Source organism: Ursus americanus, chromosome 21, assembly GCF_024610735.1.
Source record: "Ursus americanus isolate L20-20 chromosome 21, mUrsAme1.1.p, whole genome shotgun sequence".
In the NCBI taxonomy this organism is placed as follows: domain Eukaryota; kingdom Metazoa; phylum Chordata; class Mammalia; order Carnivora; family Ursidae; genus Ursus; species Ursus americanus.
This window is the reverse complement of record NC_142147.1, coordinates 21,689,136-21,701,958: the sequence shown is the minus strand read 5'-3', so window position 1 is coordinate 21,701,958 and position 12,823 is coordinate 21,689,136. Positions and strand designations below refer to the sequence as shown.

Here is a 12,823-nt window from a genome sequence, read left to right as displayed (position 1 = left end):
TGGCCCGTGTTGGTGACCCTGACACTGGCCATAGCTCAGAGAGATGATGCCCTGTTTCAGGGAGCTTAAGAAAAACGAGCTGTGGAAGTCCCTGACTACCCCAATAGCCCTGTCAACAGGGAAGTGACAAGGTTTTGGGGGCTGCTCATCTTGAGAGAAGGAAGGTATTTTGGGTTTGCTGCTATTTATGTTAACTTTCCTCACAAGTGTCCGATGGCGAAGGCCCAAGCCCTTCACCCCATGCACTCTTCAAGAATGTTATTTTTGCAACATTTTTATTGATACGATATATTTATTTTGAACACAGAAAAGATACATTGTTGCTTATTTAGCGCTTAATCCAGGAACAAGAAAAGCTGTTTAGCTCCATCCCTCAAACACTGGTGAGTACTTAGGGATTTTTATCTTTTTTCCCCTAGTACTCTCTAGGGTTGCAGAAGCAGGATGCATTTCTTAAAAGAGTCTCATCCCTGGAGTGCATTTAAAGGCTATACAGTACAACAGACAGATATTTTTTGCCTAGAAAACAGTACACCACAGAGGCGGACAGAACTGCTTGTAAACAAGGTCCCTTTCCTGGTGGAGTCGGGTGCTCCGGGATGCCAGAACCTCTGGACGGATTCCTTTCCGTGCTGCACCAGAAGAAATCCTATTTCTACAGAAAATAAAATTCACGATTGCCATCCTTGTCACCCTTCTTCTCAAGAAAGGGATTACTGAAATGTCTTAGCCCTTCATTAGAGGAATGGAAATGGGGGGTAGAGGCTGGGTGGGGGTGGGGGGGAGGCAGGGTGGACTTGAGGATTCCACTTCCTGCCGCTGGCAATGCTGGCGGGACACTCTGCAAAGATGTTCGGCTGCCACCCTCTGGCAGGCTGGGTCTTCAGAAATCAGCTCTGTTACTTGCATGGTCTCTGATGGAAATTGCTGGGATTTGTGGGCCACTCTCTAAGCAGGCACACTTCTGGGGTGCCCCCGGGCAGTGAGGCCCAGATCCAACCTCTCGTGGTGGCATGCTAGTATTTAGGGGGCCCACTTCCCCTCTATTTCATCTCTGCAAACACCCTGGAGCGCAGGGCCAGAACACATGGGCTCACAATTCCCAACTAGGAGCTGCCACCCGGGGTGGGGGAAGGGGGCAGCCCAAACTCGGGCCATGATGGTCAGCTGAGCACACACTTAGCAAGGGGCCATGTCTCTGCCTCAGAGCTGTGCCCAGGCCACCCTTCTCTTCTTTGAAGACCCTCAGCCCTGGGCCATGGTTGGACTGACACGGGGACAGCTATAACCCACCACCACCACCGTCATTGCATGCCCGCCAAGGACCCTGCTCATCACCTGTCGTGTGGGGTGGGGGCCTCCGAAATAACTCCGCCAGCGCCACGAGGCTGGGGGCACTGGGTTAGGGAGGGGGCAGGGTGGGTGGTGAGGGCCTCCAGGTTGTGCCTGAGCCCCCAGACCCATGTCCCTCACCCCATAAGTGTCAGGGTGGTGATATTGTGGCTGCCCTGGAATCGAGGGAGAGGTACAGTGTGTAGCTGAACCTCACTGAAGCCTGTCCCACCGACCAGGAGGGCACGCCGCCCTGGGGTGGGGGGGGCAGGCGGCCGACCTGGGATGGTTGAGCAGTTTCTGGAGGCAGAATCAGAGTTTGGGCACAGCCTGCCAGGTGAGGGCAGAGGCAAACAGGCCAGGGAGAGGGAGGAGCAAGGCCCTGTCCCTCTCCACCTGTCTTCTCCCAGCATTGTCTGCAGAGGCATAACCAACAGGCTGGGGAGGAGACGGGAGGTCAAGAGAGCTTCATTGTTAATGAAACCTTAGCAGATGGGTTTGTGTGGATGTGGGGGGCCTGTGTGTATTCACATGTCTGTACATGTGTGGTGCATATCTGGATGTGTGTGTGCACATGGGTGTGTTAATGTGTATGTGTGTGTACAAACTACATATGTGTGCATGTGGAAGTGTGTGCACATGTGTGTGTATGTGTGTAGCTGTACAAACTGTGTGTGCACGTGGGAGTGCTGTGTGTGCATATCTGTGTGTGTGTGTGTAGGTGCACAAACTGTGCATGTGGGAGTGCTGTGTGTGCGTATCTCTGTGTGTGTCTGTAGGTGCACAAACTGCACGTGGGAATGCTGTGTGTGCATATATGTGTGTGTGTGTGTGTGTGTGTGTATGTGTGAGCGCATGCCCTTGTGAGCCTGTGTGTGTGTCTGTGTGTGTGCACGCCCTTGTGGCTCAGCCCGAGGGACCGGCAGGACCTGGCTGGCTGGGTCACTCACAGAATCCTTTCTGGACCAGAGGCCGGGGCCCGGGTTGGGGTGGGGGAGCCCTGGGAGCTCCTTGGCCCTGGTTCTGGTCCCGGCAGTGGCAGCAGACCTGACGGGGGGCTGATCCCACACACAGCCTCATAAGGGGGCAGGGTATCCATGGAGACGGTGCGGAGGCCACCCTGGCCCAGGATCCTCTGTGCCTGCTGGTGTTGGCCGGGGCTGTGGCCGCTGCCCGCGCTCGTGACGCCATCCAGCATGGGGTAGGAGTCGGTCAGCGAGTAGGGCGGTGGTGCATCCGTGGGGATGTACAGCTGAGTGGCCCCTGGCCCCACACACTCCTCATAACTACAAGAGAAGAGGCTCCCTCAAGGCTCTGGAACCTGGCCTTAGGGGCAGGCGTGGAGGTCTTTCCCAAGGGCTGGGACCCGATCTGCAGTGACAGCTGCCCTGTGGTTTGTCCTGCCGGCTCTAATGAAACCCCTCAGCTCCCCCCGGGAAAGGCACCCCAGAACCACTGAGACTGGATTCTGGTCCCAACTCAGCCTGTGTTCCGTGTGAACTTGTGTGAGCAAGTCACTGAACTCCGGGTCTCAGATGGCTCAGGACAGTGGCCACTGCTGATGGAGCGGCTCCCCGGCTGGCACTGAGTGTGGGTGGTGCTGGGGGCGGCAACCTTGGGCTGTCTGACACTCCTTGGTGGCCCTTCCAGGCTTAGGAAGGAGAACCTAGGACTCCTCAGAAACCCATAGCTGCAAGGCAAAAGAGCACCTGCTGCCCCCCAGGGGCTAGGGGGTAAAGGGTGACGGGGGTATGGCTCTTTGTGGGGCCAGCAGGTTTTCCAGGTAGGGAAGTGATGGAGGCCCTGACCTCTCCTTTTTCCAACTACTAACCCATCAGTGATCTGCCTGAGGGTGCCAGGGAGAACCCACAGGCCCTCCAGAGAAGAATTCCCCAATGGGACCGGGCCACCTGATGGCCATGAGTGCAGTGTGGACACAGTGCATGTGATTTGGGTTTTGAGGTGCATACTAAGGAGCTGGGGCCTGGACCCTCCACCCCAGCCCCGGCGCCAGCCTGAAGGAGCTGAGCTTTTCCTTCTCTAGTGACATCTGTTGTGTCACGCCCTGCCTAACTGGGACCTGCTTGGTCAGGAGATGGCCACACCCAGAGATTTTCTGCATTTACACCATTTGGGGGCGATGTTGCTATTTCCCATGGGGGGTGGGGATTCACACCCAGTGCCCCTCCCCTTCATGCCCTCCTCCCCCACGCAGCCTCCTTACCCTGGTGGAGAATCTGGGTACAGCTCTCGAAGCACTGTGGCATCCATGTCCCCATCAGAACTGAGGTCCAATGGTGGGGACCAATCCTCAGCAGGGCTGCAGGTGTAGCGTATCCTGTGGCCCGAGCGGCTGTATGTGTGCCCATCAGACACTGCAGGGGACAGACATTCAGTCTGGGCTTTAGATCGGAAGCAGGGAGGTGCCTACGTGTCTACCTGAGGCCACTGAGAACCTGTTTTCTCCAACTCACCATGTGGTCCCTCACCAAGCCCAGCTGCCTGTCATTCTCTCAGCTAGTCCCAGAATGTGAGCACCAATGCTGTGCTGGGCGTGGGGTCTCAGAGAGGAAGCAGAGCTGGCTCTGCCACGGTGGGGCTCCCCTGGTGGTGAGCGGCCTGTCCTGGGGACAGCCCGTTACAGAGCAGTGTGTCATGAGATTTGACAGATACAGTACTGGCCCTGTGGGAACAGTGATGAGCTGACCCAGCCTGGAGGTCAGGGAGGCCTTCCCGGAGGAGGGGCTCCTAAAGCTGAGTCTTATCTAGGAATTAGCCAAGAGAAGAGCGACAGACCGGGCAGAAGGAACAGAAGAGGTTGAGCCAAGGAAGGAGATTAGAAAGAGGAGTGTGGTGTGAAAAGGAAGCTTTGAAACTGAGGAGAAGGGCTGGGGCATGAAAACTGGGGAGCCAGGGAATGAGGGCTGCAGAGGTCTCTGGGGTCAGGCCTCCCAACTCCCCGCACCCAACCACACATTATTCCCTTAGTTATCCCAGGAGAAAGGGCATTTCTGTAATGAATTCTGGTCGCTCCATATACTGTATTCACTTCTGTTTTGTTTGTATGTTTACCATATATTAGCACATTAAAGGCTCTGAAAAGTCCTGCAGCTGAGAATTACATTTGACTGCGTTTGTGCAGCATCTGACCACAGAATCTTCTTTTCTTAGATCTAGGAACACTGCTTAGGAGGTGCTGATAGAGCACATTCATTCAGCACCAGTGTGGTTCAGAGAGGCTCAGTGACTTTCCAGAGGCCATACAACAAATTACTGGTAGGACCAGAGGGCAGCTGGATATCCTGCTCCTCACTCTGTAAAGCTCTCCACCTCCCAGTTTCCGACAGTTCTAGTAGAGGCTACAGGACAGTGGGAGCTGCAAAGATGGCTGAGTCATGAGGTCTCCCCACCCACAATGGGCTCTCCTTGGGCTCTTCCTCTCAGAGAGCAGGACTCAACATCAGGAGTGGGGCTTATCTGTCTGGGGTGGGGCTCATGACCTTTCTTTGAGGTCAGAAGCACTGTCCATCCCCATTTTATACACTGAGGATGTCCATCCCCATTCTACATTCTACAGGCCGAGGCTCCGGGTCACAGAGTTGGAATCCATGCACAGTCTGTATAACTGTAAAAACTGTTCTTTCCACTCCCCTAATCTCTTTTCCCCACTCCTCATACAATGGTGAGTAGAAAAATCTGGCTGTGAAACTCTATCTGCAGGTATAATCCCATGGTTATCTATGGACATCGAGAAAGCTCTCGGAAGAAAATATTCCAGACACGTCAACAGTGGCTCTGTCTTGATGACAGGATCGTGACCCTTATTTTCTTCTTTATATTTTCTGTATTTTAAAGGTTTTCCACGGTGAACATGTATTACTTTTCTACTAGGAAAAAGGTACCCAATAACGCATGCTATTAAAAGGAGCTGAAATGAGATTTGTTTCCCTTTAGGGCACCAGCTGAAGGGTGAGAATTTCTGGAAGAACTTGAGGAATAAACACAGGAAAGAAGAAAGCATGAAAGAGGGTGAGGACAGAAATGGGACATGGGCCTCTGGGCTCCAGGGCCAGGAGGGGCCCATCCACCATGCAGGAGGTTGTGGCTTGTCTGGACCTCGGGAAAGCTAAGGCTGTGTCCTGGACCGGGGTGCCTGAGAGCTAACAGAGGCAAGCCACACTGCTGTTCCCCTCTCTCCCTGGGCGCAGACGCTGAGCAGCTTCGGGAAACTGGGGCTGCCCTGAGGCACTCACCTAGCTCAGACCCCAATCCTGCGTGGACCCAGCTCAGTCCAGACAGAGCTCCTGAGGAACAGCTGGAAAGACTCCCCCCGGCCCCTCATTTCAGCTCCCCAAATTCTTTTCTTATCTCCTCTCCTTTCCCTATCTCCACGTCAGCACAGACCCCGATGGCCCAGGCCTCTGCAAGTCCCTCTAGCCACCTCATGGGGAGTGAGATCTCCCTATCCCCTTCTTTACCCAAATCAAGAAACACCTCAGCTCATGATTTAACTCAAATCCGAGGTTAACACCCCTTGATAAGACCGGGAGTGGGGGGCAGGAATTTCCATCTATGGGCACCTACTGTGTTCTAGCCTCATGGCCACATTCACCCTCACACCTGGGAGAGGCACTGTGGCTACCTCCTCTCTGATGTGGAAACTGAGAGGTGAGGCCACTTGCTCTAAAGCCCCAGCAAGAGAGAGACCAAATCTGTTTCCTAAAGATGAAGATCTTTCCATCTTATAGAAATAGAATTTCTTTCTTTCTTTCTTTCTTTCTTTCTTTCTTTCTTTCTTTCTTTCTTTCTTTCTTTCTTTCTTTCTTTTTCTTTCTTTCATTCTTTCTTTCTTTCATTCATTCATTCATTCATTCATTCATTCATTCATTCTCAAACAGGTGTTGGCTCCTCTCTCTGAGCCTGGCTAGACTGCAGAAGGGCTCCACGGGCAGGCAGAGGAGGGCAAATTTTGTCCTGAGGGCAATGGGGAGCCACTGAAGGGCATTGAGCAGAGGATGGAAGTGTTCCCAGGTCAGTCACTTTGTTAGCCTTGTGGAGAATGCCTGGCAGCTGCCAGTTCGGCGGCTGGCAAGGGGCGGTGGCCAGTGTCACTGACGTGGCCCTGGCTCAGGTTTTCTTGGGGGAAAAAGAACGAAACGAGTTAACATGTATTGAGCAAACACCCACAAGCCAGGTACTGTGCTGATTTCCTCACAGTAACCTTTAGCGGGGGGTCTCCATGTACTCCTTGTGCAGGTGACTCCATTGAGGTACACAGTGGTGAGACACCTTTCCCCAGGTTGTACAGTAAGACGTGGAAGATGAAGGCTGTTTTGGATCCCTGGTTCTGAGCGGCCTGTGAGACCTTGAGGAGAGATGTCTGGGGGATCCCTGGTCGAAGGTGACAGGTGGTGCCTGAAACTGGCAGGTGGGTGTGATGGAGTCGGGAGCGGGTGCAGAGACAAGACCCGGGACCAAGGCTTGGGCTCTGAGGGACCTTGAGAGTCCTCTCCTCAGAGACGAGGAATCTACAAAGGAGTCTGGACGGAGGCCGCAGAGCGGCAGAAGGGAGGCCAGCAGAACCTGAGTCAGTGGAGCCAGGGGAGGTGGTGTCTGGAGGACAGAGGGTCCGCAGTGCCACCAGGCGGGTGCTTGTCGGCACGCTGCTGTGTCGTTCTCCCCACAGCTATGCACAGTGTACTTTCTTCTCTCTGGCCTCCTTCCCAGGCTCCAGGCAGCCCTGCGCACCCTCCAGGAGGCTGGAGGGAGCTGGGGGAGGGGGGCGCATCAGTGCCTCTGGGCTCCCCACTGAGGCCCCAAAGCAAGAGCTGAGAACATAAGTGGGGCAGGGAGACGGGAACCCCACGAATGAGTACCCATGGGGACAGGGATGCTGGGCCGCTGCCAGTCATCATGGGCAGCAAAGGCCTGATGCCGGATGTGTCTGGGCTGTGACCTGCAGTCACCCCCCCACTCCAGAGTTCAGGGCCAGGGCCTTGCCCTGTGGCCTCCAGGCCCATCTCTCTCCTCCAGGCCACAGTTGACCTCTCAAACCTCAGCTTGGGGTTTACTATGGGCCCCTCTCCCATGCTCTAAGTACCAGGCTTAGGTCTGGGACTTTCAGGCTGTTCAACAAGGTGCTTTAGTTTCCCAGTCTTTGAAATGGGTTAGGGGTGCCCAGCTGGCTCAGTCGGTGGAACATGCAACTCTTGATCGTGGGGTTGTAAGTTTGAGCCCCATGTTGAATATAGAGATGACTTAAAAAAAATACTAAAAAAACAAAATAAAATGGGCGAGCACAGCTCTTGCAGTTAGGAGGAAATGGGGTGATTCCTTCCCTGGCCCACGGAGCATCTTCTCTGGGTGAGATCCTATTCTGGATGATGGGCCCTGCTTTCCCTGATGCAGCCCAGCCATCCCATGACAGGGGCATTGGTGGAAGTGTGAGTAAACATCAAGCAAGTACAGGGAAGGGCAAGTCAACCCTGCCTGGGCGGGATGAAGGGGTCAGAGCAGCTCCCAAAAGAAAGTGGCATGTGAGCTGGGCTTGGAACTATAAGTAGGCTTTTGTCAGTTGGGGGAAGTATGGGGAATGGCATTGTGGGCCTCGGAAGAGCATGTGCAAAGGTGTGGGGGTGGGGAGGAGCATGAAGGAGGTGCTTGGGGACAAGCTGGAGGAGGGGCAGGCAAGGGTCGGGCCATGGGAGGTGGGCAGGCTGGCTGTGCTGGGTCTGACCCACGGCACCCTGCAGCGCAGGGGGCCAGGGTGGAGAGTGGGGTCCCCCTGGCCTCTTGTTGGATGGGCATGCCCGGGCAGGAGCCTTATACTCCTTGAGAGTCAGGCTGGTGCCGCAAGCGTAGGAGCAGGCCAGGCCGGGTCTGGGCAGTGCTCCTGGCTTGTCTTCTGGGGATCCTCGGCTTCTGGGGACACTAGAGGGGACTGGGCTGGCTGGGCTTTCAGCACCTGCCTGATTCATGCTGACTCTTCTCTTTAGCTTCCCTTGTTAGGCAGTGAGGGCGAGCCACTGAGCTGCTCCCCCTTCCTCCACGCGGCCACTTGTCCCCTGCCATGTGATGTCCCTCTGTATCATGTTAGAGGGCCCGCTTCCTGCTCCTCTGCTCCTCCTAACAGCATTGCTAGAGGAGCAACATCCCGGTCTGCAGGGCCCCCAGGTCTTGAGTGCATCTGCCCACACGGGGCCCCTGCTGCTGTTTCCTGCGCACCTTTAGCCTCCCTCAGGGGTGCAGGCACCGGCCCTTCTGGGGCCTCTCTGTGCAGTGGGGAGCCTGCAGGAACCCAGGTCGGGCTACCTGGGCTCCAATCTGGGTCCACCCAGCTGGGTGGCCCTAGGTAGTTTACTTCGGCACCCTGCAATGGTCTGAATGTTCGTGTCCCCCCTGCCCCCCAATTCATATATTGAAATCTGAACCCCCCAAGGTGTTGCTATTACGAGATAGGGCCTTTGGGAGATGATGAGGCCATGAAGGTGGAGCCCTCATAATAGGGATCAGTGGCTCATAAAAGAGACCCCAGAGAGCTAGCTCACCCCTTTGAGGACACAGTGAGAAGGATGTGGGCCCTCACCAGATACCAAATCTGCAGGGGCCTGCAGGCTCCCCCCCCCCCCCCCGCCTCCAGCACAGAGAAGTAAAGTTCTCTTGTTTACAAAGCCCCTCCATTTCTTGTATGTTTGTTACAGCAGCCGGAATGCCCCAACCTCAACTTCCTTATCTGTAAATTGGGAGGGTAATAAAAAGTAGCCTTACCTCCAGGACCATGGTAAGGATTAAATGAGACGATGCGTGAAAAGTGCCCAACACACAGTGAGCTCCCACTGCCCAGTTCCCTCCTGCTTCAGCTCCCTGGTGGCTTGGGGGGGGCTAGTTGTTAAAAGGTGGCCCCTTCCTCAACCAGTTAGCTGCTGGTTGCTGGGGCACAAAGCTGCTGGTTAATCAGGGTGTGCTGGGAGGGGGCTGTGGATTTCAGGCCTCCCAAGGTCCAGGAGGATGAGATCCAACCTAACAAGTTTTTAAATTTTTTTTTCTTTCTTTCTCTCAAGCTCTGCCTGTCCCAGAGGAGGAAAGATTCCCGGGCCCTGCCGTGGCTCCGGAGCCTTCAGACTGCTTCGCCTGCAGTGTGATGTGGCCTCTCTACAGCCCCCCAGCTCCCGGCAGAGGCCCCGTCAGGCCTCAGGGCAGGCTTTCTCCTGCTCTTGACAACCATTCAGGAATTGAATGAGCTCCTTCTTGCTGCTTTTGGAAAACGGGCCCCTTCCAAGTGTAAGACAGTGTCAGGTGTCTGCATTCTGTAAAAGGTTTAGGCCTTCTGGCCAGATGGACACTTCCGGAGCTGGTCGGCCCAAGAATTAGACCACCTCTGTGTAAGGGAGATTCCCCTAACTGGGAAACTCTACAGTCAGTTCTGTGTGCACTTTGCAGGCCCTCTGGGGGTAGATTCATTCACTCATCATTTAGGCCATCATTTATCCATCCACTTATTCCTATACCCATCCCACCCCCCACCTATCCATCCCTCCACTTTCTTATCTATCCATCTTTCCATCCATCCGTCCACCCATCCCATCTATCCACGCGCTCACACAGCCCACCTAATCCACGCCTGTATCCACCGCCTGCAGCCATTCATCCTCTCTTCATGTGTCCTTCCATCCACCCATTTAGCCATCTCTCTCCCATCCCACCCACTCATCCATCTTTCCCTTCAGCCACTGGTCCGTCCACTCACCTGCCCCGCCCTGTTCCCCCCACCTCTCCATCTCCTCATCCCCCTACTCGTCTGTCCTCCCATCCCGCTCACCCATTCCTCTCTCCCTCCGTCCCTGCATCCGGGCACCAGCTGGACCAGCTGTCAGTACAGCTGGACCCACACTGGCCAAGGCTGGGGAGTAACACCACACCCTCCCTTTGACCTTCAGTGTCACCCTTGGCAGACTACTGGACCTCCCAGGCCCCTGAGAGTGTTCTGGTGAGTGCCTCTGATCTCTTCCTGACCACTCTGCCCCACCCATGAGAGAGGGGCCACCTCCCGCATGTCTCCTGGGTGGCAGTCACAATCAGACAGGAGGCCGGGCCCCGGGGTGAACGGCAACTCACCGTATCCTTGCTCGTACTCTCGATGGTGATGGCGGCGGTGGCGATGGTGGTGGTGATGGTGGCGGCGGTGGCGGTGGCGGTGACGCTGGAGCCGGGCCTGCCGGTCCCTGCGGATACTGCCCACGATGATGGTGATGCAGGAGAGGATGATGACCACACCTATGACTGCACTTGCCACCAATACAGGAGACACGAGCAGGTGGCTGTGCTCCGAGCTCTCTGAGAACGTAGGGTAGAAGTAGCTGGTGCGGTTATACCGAGCTACTGCGAACAAAGAGAGAGGACACTGAATTGGGGCAGAGACTCTGCCACACTTCCTCCTCCAGCCCCGCTGCCCTGTGAATTATTTGTCTCTAAATAAATGGAGGATAGTCTAGGTTCAGCCCCATGGACTGTGTCCTGACTGCCTGTGTGAGGGAGGAGGGGGGAGTGCTTTGCTCTACTGCCTATAGGAGCCTCTGTTACTGGGGCTTGGCCTCCCCTTCCCTCCTCTCCAGCTCTGGCCTGAGAGCTCAACTAACACACAGATAGGAAAAGAGAAACTCAGAAAGGGCAATAGACTTGCCCAAGGTCACACAGCAAATCAGTGGCAGAGCTGAGGCTTGAACTCAAGACTCAGTACTAGACAGGGACTCTACTCCATCAAGACTTGAGGTTGGAAGGCCAACTTTACCAAGATCTTGGAAAGGGGTGGTTGATGGACCGGGGCAGGGCATCAAAGTATGAGGACCAACTCTGTTGGCCTCCAACACTGGCCTCCTGCCTTGGGGTGAAACCTACCGAGGGGGTTCCAGGGAAATCAGATGGTAGCTGAGACATATCAGGGGATTGGATCAGAGCAGAGAAGGCTTCCCAGAGTGGCTATACTAATATTAGAAAATATAGACTTTAAAACAAAAAAATGTCATTAGAGATAAAAGGGACATTTTATAATGACAAAAGGGGCAATCTATCACAAAGTTATAACAATTATAAACCTATATGCACCTGAGAACATGGCCCTAAGATGCAGGGAGCAAAGGCTGACGCACTGAAGGGAGAAACCAACGATGCGGCAGTAACAGCTGGAGACTTCAGGACCCCACTTTCAACAAGGTACGGGATTCGGTTTCATCTCTGCTTTTGACCGGTTGTGACTGCTTGGGTTTTTGAGGAAGTGCCTGATTCTTATTTCAGTTCCCGTGGCTGTCAGCTAGGTATCCTAAGCTCAAGCTGTCCATTTTTCCTCAAGACCCACAGACAAAAGGTGGCAAAGTGAGGCTCTCCTCCTTATCTTTCTCTCAGGCAAAAGAGATCCGTTTAAATTGTCCAGTCTGACCTCAGTTTAGGACTAGAGTCCTTGGCTGTGGACATGGAGCACGCCTGGCACTCTTTCTCAGTCGAGGTGGGTGGCAGATGTTACTAAGTGACAATGGTTCTCTCTCCTGTTTGGTCTGGGAGGCAGCGTCGGCATCCTTTCCAACAGCACTCCGCACGGTGATTGCACCTGGTCAGGAAGTGGAGCTTTTGCCCCACTTGTCTAGTGTGACCACAGTGCCCTGTGCTACTGCTCCGGAGACAGTGGCCAGGGCTTTGGCTGGGCCTGGAGCTGAGCCATGGTCACGCTGCTACTGGATTCTCTCTAGTAAAGTCCAGGCAAGCCAGCTGTCCAACTGATGTCACCCTCTTCCTCCTCACCAGGTAGCCTCTCACTTTGGAAGCCAAGGGCAGGGCTGGGGCGTGTCAGGGACATCAGCTCTCCTCTGAGAAAGTAGGCGTGTGTGGGGTCCACACTGCCGTCAGGGCTCCGGACTGTCCCGTTCAGTGTGTCCCCGCTGCTGCAATGGCTTGGATCACACCGGTCACCCATGACTCAAGGCAGACGTGCTCCTGGAGAGCTGGCCCATCCAGGCTGTAGGTGCCCAGCATGAACACCTACAGCTGGACGTAAGCATGTGTGCCTGTTCTGCTCGGCACACAGAACGCGCTGCTGAGGTGCCGGCTCCTCAGGGTCACCTTGAAGCCACCCCGCCCTCCACCGCCTCGGCAGCAGACGAGAGCCTCGCCCGCCAGCAGTGCCAGTCTCATCAGCAGCTGGGTGCAGAGATGGCATCACCCTTGCCTGCAGATGGAGCCAGTTGGCATCGGCGTCCACCTGCATGGCCGGTAGAGGAATTAATCTTCCAGTCACCGCGACCGGCAGAGGTAGGTGCTGCTTTAAATTATGAGGGAAACTCTTCCAATTTCTAAACGCAGGGCCCATTTTATCAACAAGATATATATGACTGCAGAGAAATAACATGGTGACAGCCCTCCTTCCCACCCTTCTGCCTCGCTGTCCCCCTACACCAGCTGCGGCAAGGACAGACGATAAATCAAGCTTAGCCTCTATCCCAGA

General features: G+C 55.0%; 1 protein-coding gene across 1 annotated transcript; it reads right to left on the bottom strand.

The window, feature by feature from the left end:
* Positions 1–300: 300 nt before the first annotated feature.
* On the bottom strand, positions 301–12,295 carry BEAN1 (brain expressed associated with NEDD4 1). The gene is made up of 4 exons (XM_045814987.2): positions 12,139–12,295; positions 10,447–10,710; positions 3,557–3,707; positions 301–2,618 (listed from the first exon to the last, which is right to left on the bottom strand). The coding sequence occupies exons 1-4, from the start codon at positions 12,293–12,295 to the stop codon at positions 2,279–2,281; spliced, it is 912 nt and encodes a 303-aa protein (XP_045670943.1). The 3' UTR covers positions 301–2,278.
* Between the last annotated feature and the right edge of the window lie 528 nt (positions 12,296–12,823).

Excerpts from the sequence above, each read along its gene's own strand:
- BEAN1 (XM_045814987.2), bottom strand. The coding sequence starts at position 12,295 with ATGGGTGACCGGTGTGATCCAAGCCATTGCAGCAGCGGGGACACACTG. Across the intron at positions 3,708-10,446 it reads AGAGTACGAGCAAGGATACG|TGTCTGATGGGCACACATAC; the intron begins GTGAGTTGCCGT and ends TGTCCCCTGCAG. Across the intron at positions 2,619-3,556 it reads TACCCAGATTCTCCACCAGG|TTATGAGGAGTGTGTGGGGC; the intron begins GTAAGGAGGCTG and ends CTTCTCTTGTAG.